We start from the raw sequence: 17,625 nt of genomic DNA, 5'->3' as shown, positions 1-17,625 counted from the left end.
GAAAAAAAGTTAAAGCAGTAATTGAAAAGAGAGCATCGTAGTTACAATTTTGCCGAAATATAGATTTGAATAAAATTACGTACAATTGTTATAAATTAGAAGTTAAACGTTACAAAATTCGAATTATAAAATTGACATGAAGATTTTACTGAAATTTATTTAACAAATTTCGCTCAGCGAAAACGCAATTCATTAAATTTAGCCCATGGATAAGGCTACTTGATGCAGTTATTAAATACTCCTCTTAATTTCCATTTTATCGCATCCAAAATCCAAACAATATTTAAATAGATCACAGGTAATTGGACAATAAAAGAAAAAACAATCATGCCATTATTATTATTTCGACGTTTCGACTCTTTATTGAGTCTTCATCAGGCTCTGAAAAATACACACATACCTAAATACGTATGTATTTTTCAGAGTCTGATGATGACTCAATAAAGAGTCGAAACGTCGCAATAATAATGATAACATGATTGTTTTTTCTTTTATTGTCCAATTACCTGTGATCTATTTAAATACTCCTCTTAATTAGATTTCTTTGGAGGTTCATTGGAGCAATTCAATAAGTCTACTTATGATTTACTTAAATACTAATTAATGCTTCTAAGTCTATCATTGTCATCATATAATCATATAATTATTGTATCTTATTGTAAATTTCAAAAATGCGCATTAAATAAATAAATAAATAAATAAACTCCTAATTGATAACAACTAAGTAATTTTTTTTCAAATCTATATTCCGGCAAAATCGTACCTACGTTGTCTTTTCTTCAATTACTGCTTTAACTTTTTTTAATTAATTACTAAAATTTCAATAGTCACAAAAATTTGTCTTCAAATATCCTAAAAAAGTGGGGGTAAGGGCATTGTCTGCGAATGCCCTAAATTGTTGATAATCAAATCAACTATAAAAAGTTGACATTTTACTATTAATTTTTTTAAAATTCATTTTCATGACAATGTACTAAACAATTCTATTAGAATTAATTGATTAATTATTAATGTATTTAATATTACTAAAAATTTGTAACTAGTTCTAATAATTACTAATTATTATATTATTTATTTAGTTTCACAGCAAACGAAGGTAAGTTTATCACCAACCGGAAATATAAATAATAATAATCACGTAAATTATAATTACAGGGTCAACTAGAGTCTACCAATGATAAATATAATAAAAAAAAAAATAACAAAATAATTTATTTTTTATTTATATATATATACTTTTTTTTATTTTCCAAACATACCTTTATATCCACAGCCTTCACAATATTTACAAAAAAAAATCTACAATTAGTCGTATAATTTTCTATATTAATTAATAATTGAAGTTTACACGCTCATTAGTTCACAAAATTATTAATTAATTAAACGATTGTTTAAAAAAAATTGAAAACGAAAGCAAAATTTATTAACTTATTTTTATTTATTATAAAGTTAATTAACATTTTTATTTCTTTATCACAAAGTACATAAAAGTATCAGTACTACCACAAAGCTTTTTTTTTTCCTCCAATAGCCTTGCGACTTTTAATTCATTATTAATGTCATTGTTTAAAAGTATTAAAATTAAACAAATACTTAAATTTATTTAATAACATTTATAAATTATTACTATTGTTAATCACTTTATTATTAATTATCTAGTTATTATTGTTTACAAAACACTATTTTATTATTTTACTATATATTTTTTTTTTCTACACCAAATAATTTATTCAAACAAAGAAAAAAAAAATAGAAAATATTTTTCGACTGCAAAATTAAATAAAAAATTTTTTTTGAGCTTTTAAAAAATTTTTTTCATCAAAACATGTAATTTATTTTTAAAAAATTTTTATCATTAAAAGTAAATCATGCCGCCTTACAATCTATAATTTTTATTAATTATACAAAGAAACAATAAAAATTTATTGTGTATTTAATATCAATTCCATTAAGCAATCAATTAATTATTTTTATAATTCATTGATAATAATAATTAATAACGAGACTAGAATTCCTATGAAAAAATGAAATCGAAAAAAAAAAAAAAAAAAAAAATTTTAAAAAGTTTTAATTTATTAAAAATAATAGCAATTATTAAATTTAATGAAAAATGAATTTGAATGTAACATTTAATGTTGAAGAACGAAATCTCTTAAGTGAACGGGTACCCTATTAATATCAATATTGTTATTATTTTTACGAATAACGCGAGCAGCTAAACACATCAAAGTTGTATATTTAATAGGATTAAGTGTCATGAATCTTATTTTGTCATCGAGTAATGATTCGTATGTGTTACCATCATTGTTAACAACATCAATGTGTGCACCAGCACGCAGTAGTATTGTTGCCAAATCAGTGCGCCATGGGTAAGATAAAGCTGTCAAATGTAATGCTGTATTACCATCGTCGTCTTTGCAAGTTGGATCTGCACCAGCTTTTAACAATGCCATTGTTAATTGGGGTGATGTTAATTTACAAGCTGAATAACGAGCGGGAATTGTCGCATCTACATTGTGGATCATTTGAAGTACATCCTTACCCTAGAAATTATTTAATAATTTTAATTATTATTTGAATTTATAAAAGATATGGGTTCGATTCCCGGACTAAACCACCATTATTTTTTCTTAGTCCCTTTTTTTTAAGCTAAGAAAACCATTACTCGCTCACTTTTCATTGAAGTGTAAAAATCCTTAATACACTGTAAAAAATCGGGAGTGAATCCGAATTTAATTTCACTCCGCCACTCGGAGTTCCGGTGTTTCAAAAAAAATCACTCCGCATGCGAAGTGAATTGAGAGTTTTTTTTTAGTGGAGTGATTTCGGAGTGACGCGGATTTTATTTCACTCTCAATTTACTCCGGTCCGGAGTTGTAACATTTAAATGAATTTATATTAAACTGTTAAACAGTATATGGGTCGAGTGCGAGTACGTATGCGTGTGTGTGTGCGTATCAGCTGATCAGTAATGTAATACGCGAGTTTTTACTTCGATTTTATTTAATGGAGTTATTTTTTATTAATAATACTTTCAAAACCCCTCTCCGGAGTGAATGTCACGCCGGAGGAATTAAATTAATAAAAAATTATCTACTCCGCGAAAACTCCCCTTCGGAGTGAATAATTGAAAATTCATTCACTCCGCACTCACTCCGGATTTCATCCGCATTCACTCCACGAATTTTTTACAGTGTACTAATTGGTAAATGAAATGAAAGATAATTTTTTTTGTAGTTTTAAATACTAGAATAAAATTTTAATTTTGAGAATAATGAATTTCTAGTACTCGTTACGCAACGAGTAATAAAAATATGTATATATGAGTTTGTGTGCGAGGCTTAATGTTAATAACAAATGCTAAGCTGCAATTCGAGGTATGTAATGTGAGAGATATTGTAGTTAATGGCTGATATATCGATACATGATCTTGGTTTTTTTATATTGAGATATATATGTTTTTTGTACAGAGCCTGATGAAGCTGGGAAATACAGCGAAACGTTGCAATTTAAGTTTGCTGATTACAATTTTTATTTAACGATTCCTTTGTCCTATAATTTTATTATTTATTATTTTGATATCTGGATCTTGAACGCTAAAAATAATTTTGAAAATACCCAATTAGCATAGAGACAACTTTAAAGTGTCATAATGATGTCTTTTAAAAAGACAAGACAAATTTCTTTTGTCTCAAAGCCAAGTTTTTTTTTTATATAAATAAGACGTGCAGATGTTGGTCTAAAAGTCATAGAAAATTTGTGTTCTTTTTTCCGTCCCAAAAAAGTTTTGTAATTTACTTTCTGTCGTCGTTTGTATCTTTTAAGCGAGACATTTTTTTGGGGACATAAATGTGATTATTATGTCAGCATATTGATGCTTTATCAATAGGTCAAAAAATAGCCTCAAAACTTCTTATCTTAAAGATGTCAGAAAGCGTAGCACGACTTGTAATTCGCGGATAAAATATCCGAATACAAATCATGCGATAGACAAAATATCCCCAGACTAAATATTCAAGAGACAAAAATTCGTGACAAAATATCCTGTCGATAAATCTTATTCAGAAAAATATATTTTAAGTGAAAAAATAATTAATGGTTTTCGATAAACCTGAAATCTTGGAACAGATCTAAGATCCCGAAGGTTGCTGTATTCAATAAAGACAACAAAAAACTATCTATGTTATGGACCAATAAACAGGATTGCGAATCTAGTTAATAATCATTGTACTGAGTTAGATTACTTTGGTGGTTCACTCTCCTCCTTAAAATTTTATATAAAAAACTTGTTACTACTCTATTAATCTGTATTCGTCTGTGCAATAATTTTCTTTATAGTTATTAAGTATATGCATAAAAATTATGCTATCTAATTATTTAATCTTGTAATAAAAACTTTGTATGTATAGCCGATCGGCGTTTATTCTATTCGAAATAAATAAACGGGTACCGTACCATTCCAAGCATATGTGTTGACCTATTTCCCAAATAATACCCACCCAAAATCTGTGAAAAAAGGGCACAGTACGATTTCAAGTATATGTGTTGATCTATTTTTAATATCACACACTCAAATTTTATGTGCAATTATATTAAATATTTCTGATAAAAGAGTACCGTACTATTTATATTAAAAGTGTTTATATTATAAGATATTTGAATAGCAAACGTTTTCGGGAACAAAGTCAAGATTTTCTTGAGCCAAGAGAATTCGTCTCGGTCAGAGAAGATTTCTACTTAATCAGATAAAGTTGAGGTTTTCAAAAAAAATTTCTTGTATCAAGAATATTTACTTTCAGTTGAGAAAAAATTAATAATAATTAATTATCAACATTATTCTTAATTCTAATATTTAAAACTAAAAAAAAATAATGATTTTTCATTTAAATTACCAATTTATATTGAGTGGTTTAGTTTCACCCCAATGAAAAATGAGCGAGTAATAAGTCTTTTACCTTATTAAGTATTTACTTATTAATACTTACTCCTTTATCTCTGGCATTAATTCGTACTAATTCGTAAATAGCTTTATGGAGGGCATCATAATCAGACGAATTAATATCGGGCATTTCACGTGTTAACAGACAAGCAAGATGAAGTGTAATTACGAGTGTACGATTTAAATTTGTAAGATCCCGATCACAGGATGGCAATTTGTCTAACATTTGTTTGCCTAATTTAACTTCCAATACCTATTAATCATAAAAGACAAATATATAAATATTTATTTATTTACTAGACGTGTGCGACCCAAATAATTCGATAAATTTGAATTATTAGAAAATTTTTAAATTACTTTATTCAAATCCGAAAATTCTGATTAACTTTCAAATATTTAATTTTTATGTAATGAGTCAAGTTTTTTTAAAGTAACAAAAAATAATTATCTTGTAAATTTGTGTCTGAATTCTATTTACTTCCGATAAAAATTTCAATTATTTTAAAAAATATCACAATTTTAAGTCGTTTGAAAAAAATTTTAAATTTCATAAACTTTTGAATGATTCGATTCGATACTAATAATTCGTAAGTTCGAACTATTTGCACACCCTTATAATTTAATTAAACTGTTTAAATAAATTACCGCTTTTTTAAAAACTCTCATAAGCTCATGTCTCTCAACTGATGGTATTCTACGTCCTCTGGGAGTTTGTCTGCCTTCTTCGCCAACCATGAAACTAAATAACTCAATGAAACTAAACAATGAACTTTGTGTCATTGGATTAAGAGGTTCCAACATACTCTGCTGCATATCCAATGCATAATTCCATAACTCAATGCACCGTTCAAATTTACCAGAATCAGCGTAAACAGCACCGCGATATCTTATATAATAACTAGTATCAGGATGAGCTGGACCGAGAATTCTTTCTCTTATAACCAATGCCTGCATACGCATTTCATCTGGATCTGCCAGCAATTCATCTAAACCTTCAGGATCAGATATTTCTTGAGCATAATCATAAGCACCAACAACTGGTGGTCGTGGTGGTTTTTCAATTATTTTACCATCCCCATTATAACGTTCATTCATAGCACGTTTCCAACAATCAAGTGCACCAATCATATCACGTTTTTTATCAACATAAGTTGCTCCCAACAATTCCAATGCATCTATTTTTTCTTTTCGTGATACTAATTGAGGTATATCTATTAAATATTGAACAATATGCATGTGACCAGCCACTGCAGCAGCCAATAATGGTGTCATACCATATGAATCAACATCCATACGGGCTCCATGTTCAACTAAAATTTTTAAAATTTCAAGTGATCCACTTTCAGCGCAATCATGTAACGCTGTGTTTCCTTTTACTGATTTTCTATTTGTATCTGCTTTTAAAGCCAATAAAAATTTTGCTATTCGTACGTGTCCTCGATAACAGGCGATCATTAAACATGTGTGCCCGTGTTTATTAGCCAGTTCTATATCTAAAATAATTATTTTATTAATTATAATTATTTATAATAATGACAAAAAGTAAAATTTAAACTTGACCAGGCCCTCGCATTACATTAATATTATTAATGATTAAAAAATTATAACTAAACAATAGTAAATGTGAAAGAGAGAAAAAACTGTTTGATACAAAAAAGTAGTAAATTTTATGATTTAGTAACTCAGCTTTTATAAAATCAATTACAAAGTTTATTTAAAAGGATAAAGCACCAATAGATGGGCGGTTAAGCAGACTCTCATGTTTTTCAATCAAAATAAAGCAATAAAATATAAATAAGTTACAATAAAATGAATTATCTTTAAGCAAAAATGTTTAATTAACTAGAAAAAAATAATTAAAACTTTGAATAACGTAGTGGTCACGCACAGAAAAAAAAAATTCTTGGCGCAAAAAACTTTTACTGGCCTCAAGAAAAATTTGTATTATAAATTGAAAACAAAAATTTTCTTGGGGTGAGAAAAAATTTTCTTGCGTTATGAAATTTTTTCTAGTCCTAAGAAAGTTTTTATTTTCATTTCATAACGCAAAGTTTTTCTTACACCAAGAAATTTTTTTTGTGGGGTGTAATTATTAGAAAACATTTTCTCTGACTTTCAAACATAAAAATTAGTAAAATACACAATAATAATGACTAAAATTTCTAAAAGATGTTGAATTATAAATTTCTCTCTTTCGTTAAAAAAAAAAAAAAAAATTTTAAGGTCTGAAGATACAAGCAATGAACTCGTGAAATATTACCAATAAATAAAAATGAAAGGGATCAGATGTGTTTGTTATTTTTTGGTGTGCCGTCAACTGATTCCCACAATTTTATATCACAAGTGATCCTTACAAATTGATCCCATTAACAATTGATGTTTATCAACAATTGATTTACTTTTTATATTTATAACAGTGAATTTTAATTACTCATGTCATAGTAATTAATTAATCATTTTATGAAATTGTCAGTGAGATCAGTTGTCTGTGGGATCAATTATCGTGTGATCATTTGTCGGGGATCAGTTGTCATGGAACCTTATTTTTTTACCATGAATAATAATAACAATTTTTTTTGCGTTTAATTTATTGAAACGATCAGACTAGTGATTGTTATATCTAAATTTAAATATATTTTATACACTATTTATATTATAATTAAACTAAATTTTTAATGTAATTGATTATATAGATATGGGTCTGATGATGTTAATTACCATTAACGAAATGTTACTCGAAAAATAATAAAATGATGTCAATTAAGCAGATCAGTAAAGCCGTTGTTCCTTCATTTAAATAATAATAATAATAATAATAATAATAATAATAATAATAATAATAATAATAATAATAATAATAATAATAAATAAATAAATACCTGCACCATATTGAACAAGAAATCTAACAATTTCAAAATGCCCATCAAAACATGCAGCACGCAATGGCGTTGAATTTGTTTTAGTTGTTGCATTTAATTTAGCTCCACGTTTAACAAGTAATTTAACTAAAGCCAAATGACCAGCGGCTGCTGCACACCAAAGTGGAGGTGCGCCTTCTATTGTTTCTCCATCAAACACAACTTTAACAAAAAAAGTAAATATATCATTTTTAATTGTTTTGTTATTACCAAATTTTTCACCATACCCGCGCCGAAAGTTTGAATTCCTGCCCTGTTTACAGGAAAGAAAGTCGCTCTTTTCTTTTATGAGAAAAAAAATTAGCGCATGCGCCATCTTTCCCATAAACAGAGGCGAAAATTTAAACTTTCAAGCACAGGTCTGGGTAGGCAATAATACGCGCGGGTTGGAATGTCCTACTTTCCTCCCTTGGTGTATAATATACTAGATTTGATTTTTTAAAATTTAGAACAAATAAAAAATAATGGTGTTCCAAGTTATTGTTGATAATTTATTACTTGTAATTTATGAAGCAATAAAACTAAGTCATGGTAATAAAGTTTTAAGACAAAAATAAATCTTTATTGATTGTTTTAACTCACCTGAGCCAGGCTGTTCAACGTCAGCTCCACATTTTTCAATGAGATATTCAGCGACGTCGTAATGACCATTTCTACAGGCCATTACTAGCGGCGTTGCCCCATGAGTTTTTGCACCCACTAATTGTTCTAGGTCATGTTTCTCTCTATCATCAAGGAATACCTGTAATTATAACAAAAATAAATTCAATTTTTAAATATTTTATTTACAATAGACTTGATAATTTAATCCCCTATTATTTATAACTTACACTAGATATCGAACCCGTGGTTATTTTATTTTTTTTAAAACAATACGACAAAATTATTAATGTTATTTATTTTTTATTTTTTTTTTTCACTCAGATATAAACAATGAAAAATATAAAACAACTTAATATAATATTTTCTAGTGTTTTAAGTGTCGTCTTTATTTGACTTGAAGTCTTGAATAAGAAGAAAAAAATGAAAAAAATAAAAAAAAGTCCTCGGTCAACGTCACACGAATGAATAAATATTTAAATAAAATATCCAGTGTCTTGACGTAAATCTACTAGATACAAATTCAAATTTTATCATTTTTTTTTACACATAATATCTTTTATATATATTTTGTCAACCGAAAAATCTATACACAATAAAATAAGTAAACAAAATTTTTAAAAAAATTATCCAACAAAAAAAGTAAATTTGTTAGTTTTAAAAATTATTATGTATTTTTTTTTTAAGCACTTGTTGAGCGAAGCCTTGAAATTTGAGATGATACGTCATCTAAATAAAGTTATTAATATTCTATTTAAAAAAAACAAACTTGAAATTTTTTTATTTATTTGTAATTTGATAAATTAAATCGATTTATCATTAAAAGACCACGTGCTTATAAATAATAATAAAAAACACTAAAATTGCACTTTTTTGTTTTTTTAAATAATTTAAATTTTTGTTTTTATGTTAAAAAAGTGAGTCGGGCAAAGAATTGTTAACTTATTCACGTCTTATCGTTAGTGTATTTGTCTTTGACTACATTGCCTTTACCATCTTTACCTTTACCATTGCCCTCTACCTTCTTCTCCTCCTTGTACTCTTACTCATCCTCCACCTTTATTTTCCACCACCAAACTACTACTACTTCTACTACTTTTATCCTTTACCATTCAGTAAATTAAACTGTTTTTTATCTTTTTCTTTTTACGAGGTCCCATAACCGCGATACCGTTATATTAACGAATAATTGACATAAGATTCAAAATTCAATAAAAAATAAAATAAAAAAATAAGAGAATGTTTGGCCCGGATTCATTACCAACTCTCTTTCACTCACCCACTTTTAGTATTTTCGTTAGGAATTTTTTTAAGACCAATAATAAAAAATAATAATAATAATCACCGGTTAGAAATCATGTATTTATTTATTTATAATAATTAAATATAAATAATTCATTAAATATCATAAGTATAATTGTGCAATTTCTTATTAAATATTTAAAAAATGATTGAGTAAATAAAAAATATAAATAATTAAATGAGCCTTGAGTTTTAAAAAACGCTGATTTATTCACTCAAGTTCAATAACACGAATTAATAATTATTTATTTTTCCTCTCTAATTTATAATTAATCGTTAATTCTATCCTTCAATCATTAATTTAAATCTTTACCTTCAGATTTATAATAATCATAATATTAAATATTATCACTGTCAACTATTATTAAATTAATTAAAAAATTATTTTAATTTTATCTATTGATAAATAAAGCATTGTCATTGTCTGTAACTGATGCATATATCTTTAAAAATCGTAAAAGTACATAAAATTCTATCGTTTATTCATTTACGAGTTAGCGGTAAAATTTAGTTGTTTATTTATTAGTTAATAAAAATTTTTTTTATCTACAATTCAACTGTCAGTACCATGAACTTTGACAATAAGAATAATAAATAAAGTACCTAAGATGACTACGCTGATTACAAAATTATATCGACGTTCTAATTAGCAAATTGTCTAACTTAATATTTTTTAGTAGGTGATTTTGTGCAATTTTCAGATAGTAATAGTCAGAAAAAATATTATTTTAGTAACCTAGACAAAAATATACATCTACTAGAAATGAAATTGTTTTTTATATGAAAAAAAAATTTTTAAATTACTTTTTTTTCGCACAAATAGAAGATTTTCTGTAATGGAGTCAGACAATTTGCTAATTAGAACTTGGATATTAAAAATTTTTTTTTTGATCATTCAGAATTTATAATTTTAGATTAAATTTAATTTTTGAAAATAAACTTACTCGTGTAAAATTTGTTTCAACTGGTAAATCCATTGATAATTAATAATAAACACCATTAATTAAATTAACAATATCTTTAATTAATTAATTAATTAGTAAAAGAAAAAGATACTGCTGTAGATAAATCCGCTGATGATTTAAAATCAACAGTTGATGTGAAAAGAAAAAGAGAAAATTTAAAACAGACTACTACCCCTTTCATCAGGAATCAAGTATCGAGATGTTTAGAACATGGTGGGGAATCGACTTATCGTCTTTTGTGAAAGTATCTTATAACATATATACATTTATATATATAGCTAAATATAAATTTTGCATTTAAAATTACAATAAACAAATTTTATAAAAAATCATTGTTTTTTTTTATGAGTAATAGGGTAGTAGTACTAATTATGGTCACTGCTCCATTTTTGGACTTTAAATACTTTGATTAATGAAAAAGTATTTAAAAAAACTTTCATTAATAAAAGTATCGAACATATTTTGTAATTAATTATGCTATCGCCTATTTTACAAATTATTATATTCAAATTTCTAAGCGCCAAAACTGGCTCTAAAGTGACCAAAAACGGTACCTTGACTCAAATTAATTTTTTTTTGTATCAATGATAATTTGAAAATTATTATCAATTTAAATTTGAATTTTGAAGAATTAAATTTATTTTTTTTTTTTTTTTTTTTTTTGCAAAGAAAAAAAAGTAATAGGTTAAAAATAATCAATTGAACTTATGATATCATGAAATATACAGCTTTCTAATTGTCTTCCTGATCAGATCGACTCTTACTTTATGTAACTACTGATTTTTTTTCTTTTATAAAAGAAAAAAAAAGATTAATATTACAACGTTATAGCAGGTTTTATTTTATTTTATTTTTTTATGATTATTGTTATTATTATTTACGTCTAGACTCGTGATAACTATTACGCAGATATTATTTAACTGCATAAAGACTATTTTTATAATCAACTAAATTTTTTATAAATCAGTTGATGTTAAGAATTACACTATAGCTATTCCGTAATTGAGCCAAAAGTTTATTTAATTTTTAATCAATATAATTAATTAATTTAAGAACAAAAAAAAGTTGTAATAACTAATTTTTGTTATTAAATGATGAAATACGAACCGGTAGTTACAAAATACTCTAGATAATGAGAAATAAATAATTAACTAATTCTAATAATTTTGCAATTAAAATGTAAATATTAATTATGAGAACTTAAAATTACTTATTACTTAACAATACTTGACACAATTGAATAAAAAAAAAGTCTTCTCATTAATAAATTAAAAGTCGATAATACAGAAATTTTTACCGATAAAATTTTTTATTTATGTATTATGATTATTATCAATTTAATTAATTAATTCATTAATTGATTGAAGTTATAACTAGTGAATAATTCAAAATTTTTAAATTAAAAAAATGTCGATAATGTAGGAAATTCAAAAATAACTTTTAATAGAAAATTAAGATGTATAAGAATAATTTGAAACAAATAAAAACTAATCGTTTTAACCCACGTATTTTTTTTCTTCATACACAAAAACATGACATAGATTTATGTAACAATTTTTAAAAATCAGCCTTGAACTATCTGAGAATAGGGAATTGCGTAAATTTTAATAGACACCCGTATTGTTTGTTACATAATTTATGGTTTCATCCATGTATTCTATTTAACTGTTAGTTAATGAATAAATTACCTAATTTTATCTATCCTCTATAGAAATATTACAAACATAATTCATTATGAAAGAGATCATGTTGTAAAAAAAAAACAATATTTCAATACACTATTATAAATTATTAAAACTAAATTTAAAAACGATATTTAGACAATTTATAGCTTAGAATTTTTTACAAATTGACGTCATAAAGTTTTATAAACAACTAATAGTTAAAAATATATTTTCTTATGAGTGTAATTTAAATTTTTATTTATATTTATTGCAGTGCCGCCAGCCTACTAATCTTTTCAAAATAATTTTTTTTTTTCGGTATGTAGCATAATATAATTTCTTTGCGTGCATTGATTTTTAAAAGAACCGCCAAAATCATTAAAAAAAGTATATGCCAGAAGGTGGGTTTGTCCCGACCGTCTTAAGGCTGGGCCGTGCTAAACAAATATTTGAATTTTACTCTTCTTTTAATTTATTAATCACTTGTAATTATATCAGTTTTTATAGCTTCCGATAAAATGTCTAAGAAAACTTTTCCGGAAGATTTTCATCATTTGAATGACGTAATTATTCAAAACGTCATAAGAAAAGTAAAATTCTGTTAGTACTGCCCGTACTGCCTACTCTCAAGTACGTTAACGGACTCATCAGCAAGGCTATGTTAACGTACTCTTGCCTTGGACTACACCTTATACTAGTACGAACCGAGCTAAAAATCTATTGCGGGCTTCATCAGCTACCATACTAGTAAAGGGAGACGGATACTTTCCAAACTACTTGCATCTATGTGCCTGGTTAGCTGTTGTACACAATATTATTGATAAAAAATAACAGAAGTATGATGATTTTTACGTACACAAAAGCCGCAATTTAGATTGTAACTCTTAGATTTACCTTTAAACCTCGACCGTTCTTCTTACCGGCTATAAATAAATGATTATATTTTACTTATGAATATTATGAAAAATTTACAATATTTCAAGGCACTTTCATTAATTGCAAAAGATAGAGTTATAAATACCATAAAAAAGTGATTTTGAAAAAAAGCTGGCAGATTGGCAGTACTGATCTATTGTACGTACATACAAATTGATATTATGATTAAAAAAAAAAGTTATTATCAAATGTAGCAATAAGTATAAAAGGTTTGTACAAGGTCAGTTTAAAATTGTGTTTTAAAGGTCAAAAGTCTTTGGGAAAGTAAATTTATAATGGTTTAGGTCTCGTGAAGTTAATTTTTTGTTAAATATTTTAGATGATTGTTAAGATATTCATCATTGAAAAAATAATAAAATCTTGTTTACCTTGCATATTTTACTAACTTTTTTTTTTTTTATTTATTTTACAAACTATTAATATTCAGTATTTTATTTGATGAAGTTTTGTATATCTTCCGGATATTTTTTTTTTTTTTTTTGTTATTCATTATAATTTATCGCTTGCACTCTTCTTTTATTATTAAAATTATTATTATTATTTTTACTATGATCGCTATCATTATTGATTCATAGGATACTGAATCGTTAAGTTGTTAATTTTAAATGTGCGTGACAAAATAAATTAAATTGTTTGTTTATTTAAGCGAAAAATGAAAAAAAAAATCAATTGAAAAGTAAAAATTTGATATTTGAATTTAACTAATAATTTAATTGAGATTTAAATTTTAAAAATTTGAAATAAATAAAAAAATTTTTAAGCTAAAAAAATTAATCGAATTCAATTTTTAGATAATTTTATAATTTAAAAGAAAAATATTCAATGGGATTTTAAATCGTAAAGCAATAAATGGAAATTAAAAATAAAATGTAACTTTTTGTTTACGTAATTTATTTTTCTGAATTAAAATAGTGTTTACTTTAACACGTGAATAATATTATCATGAATTATCAATAATCAATAAGTAGTATCTCATTTGAATTACCAATACCGAACGACAATCAATAAAATAACAATAGATAATAATTAACAGTATCAAATTAATTAAATACAAAAATTAATTGATGTCATGACCTGAATTCACTATAGTATTCTTTTAAATCAAAATTAATTATTTAAAAAAATAAATAATAATACATAGTCTAATTTAAAATTTTAAAAATCATATTTTCACTTTCAAAGAAAATAAATAATACATAAAAAATTATTTTTTTAATTTATTTAAATTGTTAGAAAAGTAAAAACATAATCATGAAAGCGATAATTTTAAACACGAATCATTAACATTTAGCTTGTAAACAATAAAAAATATATAATAATTAATGAAAACCTTTTGCGGCCAATTTAATTTTTGAAAAATTCAAAATTTTAAATTAACTTTTTTCATTTTACTAAGAGTTTAAAAAATGAATATTTATAATTGTAGATTAATGATACAGCAGTTAGTCGACGTTTAATAATCCTTAGATTTTTTTCAAAACGATAAATTATAAGAAAATACAGTTTAAAAAACTGCACCTATAATTTTTTAAATTTTCTATACGAGCATATTTTTAGCTTTTTTTTCTCAATTGATGAGTTGAAAATAAAAATTTTTAAAAACTACCGATAGTTTTTTTTAATAATACTGAAGTTAGTCGACGTTTAATAATTTTTTGATTTTTTTCCAAACGATAAATTATAAAAAACAATTTTTTTAAAAACTGCATCTATAGTTTTTTTTAATTTTCTACGCAAGCATATTTTTAGTTTTCTTTTTTTTAAATTCGTTTAAAAAAAACTCCAATTTTTAAACGTCTGTTAACTTCGTGATCATTAACATAAATCTCGTCTCTTGTTAATAATCTTAAATATTATTAATATTCACATATATTAAAATTTTAAAAATCTATTGATGACTCATTGATGGCGTCAACGGGTAAATGAACCTCAAACCAAGACATTTATTTTTTTAAATTAATCAACCCACATTCTACGTGTGAATGTGGCTGCCAATTTTCAATTTCTCCATTTTTCAATAAATAAATAATTGTACATAAAATTTAAAAAAATTAATAAACGCATATTTAAATATTTGAAAAATCATTACGCGCATTTTTTTCTACTTCACTATTTAAAACTTTCAAATTGTCTCATATCTGATTCACACTCATATTATTTTCAAAATATCTCGACGTATAAAAAAACTACATATACATATAAATAATATTAAAATAAATATAATTTTTTGTCATTACCTTTAGACGTCTGAGTTTGCCATCTCTTGCAGCGTTGTACACCGCACTTTTAATATCCATTTTTTTTTCATAACCACCTCAATAAATATCTTTTTGATTATCTTACATAAATTAAATCATAGGTTATAAATTCTCAAGACATATAATATATATTTATATGTATTACCTCAATAAAATAATAATTGATAATAATTAAAATTTAAAAATGTGTAAAGATTATTTATTAAATTTATATGTTGGCAAGTTGGAGTTTAATTTCTTTGTCTCGAACCTGCTCGAGCAACCAGCCCAGGTCTTCACTATTTTATCGTATTATCGTTTTGTTATTTCGACACTAAATATAACGGGCTTATTCACTTTGTAATAATTATTTTATTTTTAGTACACTAAGAAAATTAATTAATTCATTGATTGATTAACAAATAACTTTAGATATCCAATTTAATCACAGTTTCATTTTATTTTTAATGATATGTATTTTTATTGATATTTATTTAAAATGTTAAATGTTAAATGGTAAAAAATTTTAAATGTCTTTTTGGCTAGTAACTGTGTTGTGAAATGGATTTAGTTATGAGTATAGAATACAAAATCAAAAGTATAACGAAAATTACTATAGTTCGGAGGATTAAAAAAGAGTTTGACTACCAGTTACCGTAAACTTTAATATAAAAATTGATAGAGAAAAACTAAAATGAGTTAAAGTTAAAACTGACTGACTGTTACTGGTGGTTACTGTTGTACTGTTGTTGAGGTTGAGACAGTCATCGTCAGTAATCGTCAACAGTCGGATTGGTTGGATAGTTAAAATAGTTGGGTGCTGATTTGCCTTTTGTGCTCTCTTCTATTAGTATCTAGTATCTACTACTACTTTAAAGTCTCGTGTGTGTAAAATAGTAATATTGTGATATAGTCTATATTTATCTATAGTTCACAATATAAAATATAATATCTGTACGTGGTTGAGTTTAAATATCGTGCTGCTAGATGTCACCACTACCCGCCTTTTTGAGGTAACTCATTTTTATGTGTGAATGTAGCAAACGTAGACAATTTTTAAATTTTGAATAAATAAATTGAAGTGAAGAATTTAAAAAAACGCGCGGTGATTTTTTGATTGATCCAAATACGCATTTTTTAATTTTTATTCTATTTAAATTTTATTTATTTATTCAAAAATATGAATGAGTGTAAATGTAACTGGCAAGTGAAAATATTTTAAGTTTTTGAATAAATATATAAAATGTCAGTAGAATCAAAGAATAAATATATAAAATGTTAGTGAAAAATGTATAATTAGATAAATAAAAAATCAGTAGACGCATTTTCTTGAATTTCATTATTTTAACTGATTAAATTATTTATTTAAAATTTATTAAATGTCTCATATCTGCTACATTTACTCTCATGAATATGATCCTGAAGTTAGCAGACATTTAAAAATTTTCAAATTTTTTTTCAACAAATCAATTGCAAAGAAAAGAAAACTAAAAATTTGCGCTTGTAGAAAATTAAAAAAGCTACAGGTTCAATTTTTTAAATATTTTTTTTTATTATTTATCGTTTTTTAAAAAATTCAAAAACTATTAGACGTCGGCTAACTTTTCAATATCATTCAAAAATTTTTAAAATTCCCACTTGACAGTTACATTCACACGCATCTCAATTTTTATCATTTACTTTAAAGAATTTAAATAGGGCAGAAGTAGCATTTGTGACCACTGCTCCATTTTTGGACATGAAAACTTTATTTTAATTAATGAAAAAGTATAAAATAAAATTTTTATTGCAGCAGTGTGATAAACGTGTTTTTGTACACATTTGAGAAAATAATTGTATCATTGCGTCTTTTACAAATTACTTTATTTAAATTTTTTAACTGTCCAAAACTGCCCTATATGATACTGAAAGTAGCAGACATCAGAAAATTTTGTTAGTTTTATAAATAAGTTACTGGTAAATAAAATCTAATTTTTATAATATGAACAAGAAAATATTTAAAAGTTTTTAATCTGTAATTTTGGAAAGTTTTTTCTATAAATATTTTATTTCTTTATTTATTTA

The 17,625-nt window shown here is 25.1% G+C and overlaps 1 protein-coding gene across 2 annotated transcripts; it reads right to left on the bottom strand.

Annotated features, from left to right (window-relative positions):
• Nucleotides 1-1,419: 1,419 nt before the first annotated feature.
• LOC130673407 (protein fem-1 homolog CG6966) lies at nt 1,420-16,426 on the bottom strand. 2 transcript variants are annotated; one of them, XM_057478396.1, is made up of 7 exons: nt 15,728-16,426; nt 15,562-15,662; nt 8,440-8,599; nt 7,819-8,019; nt 5,585-6,432; nt 4,986-5,192; nt 1,420-2,543 (listed from the first exon to the last, which is right to left on the bottom strand). In XM_057478396.1, exons 2-7 carry the CDS (start codon nt 15,619-15,621, stop codon nt 2,130-2,132), a joined length of 1,890 nt encoding a protein of 629 aa, XP_057334379.1. In that variant the 5' UTR covers nt 15,622-15,662; nt 15,728-16,426; the 3' UTR covers nt 1,420-2,129. The 2 variants fall into 2 exon arrangements, with proteins under 2 accessions (XP_057334379.1, XP_057334378.1); XM_057478395.1 differs by having other exon boundaries at nt 15,562-16,426.
• Nucleotides 16,427-17,625: the final 1,199 nt, after the last annotated feature.

Source organism: Microplitis mediator, chromosome 8 (genome assembly GCF_029852145.1).
Source record: "Microplitis mediator isolate UGA2020A chromosome 8, iyMicMedi2.1, whole genome shotgun sequence".
NCBI classification, from domain to species: Eukaryota; Metazoa; Arthropoda; class Insecta; order Hymenoptera; family Braconidae; genus Microplitis; species Microplitis mediator.
This window is presented reverse-complemented; position numbering and strand designations above follow the sequence as displayed.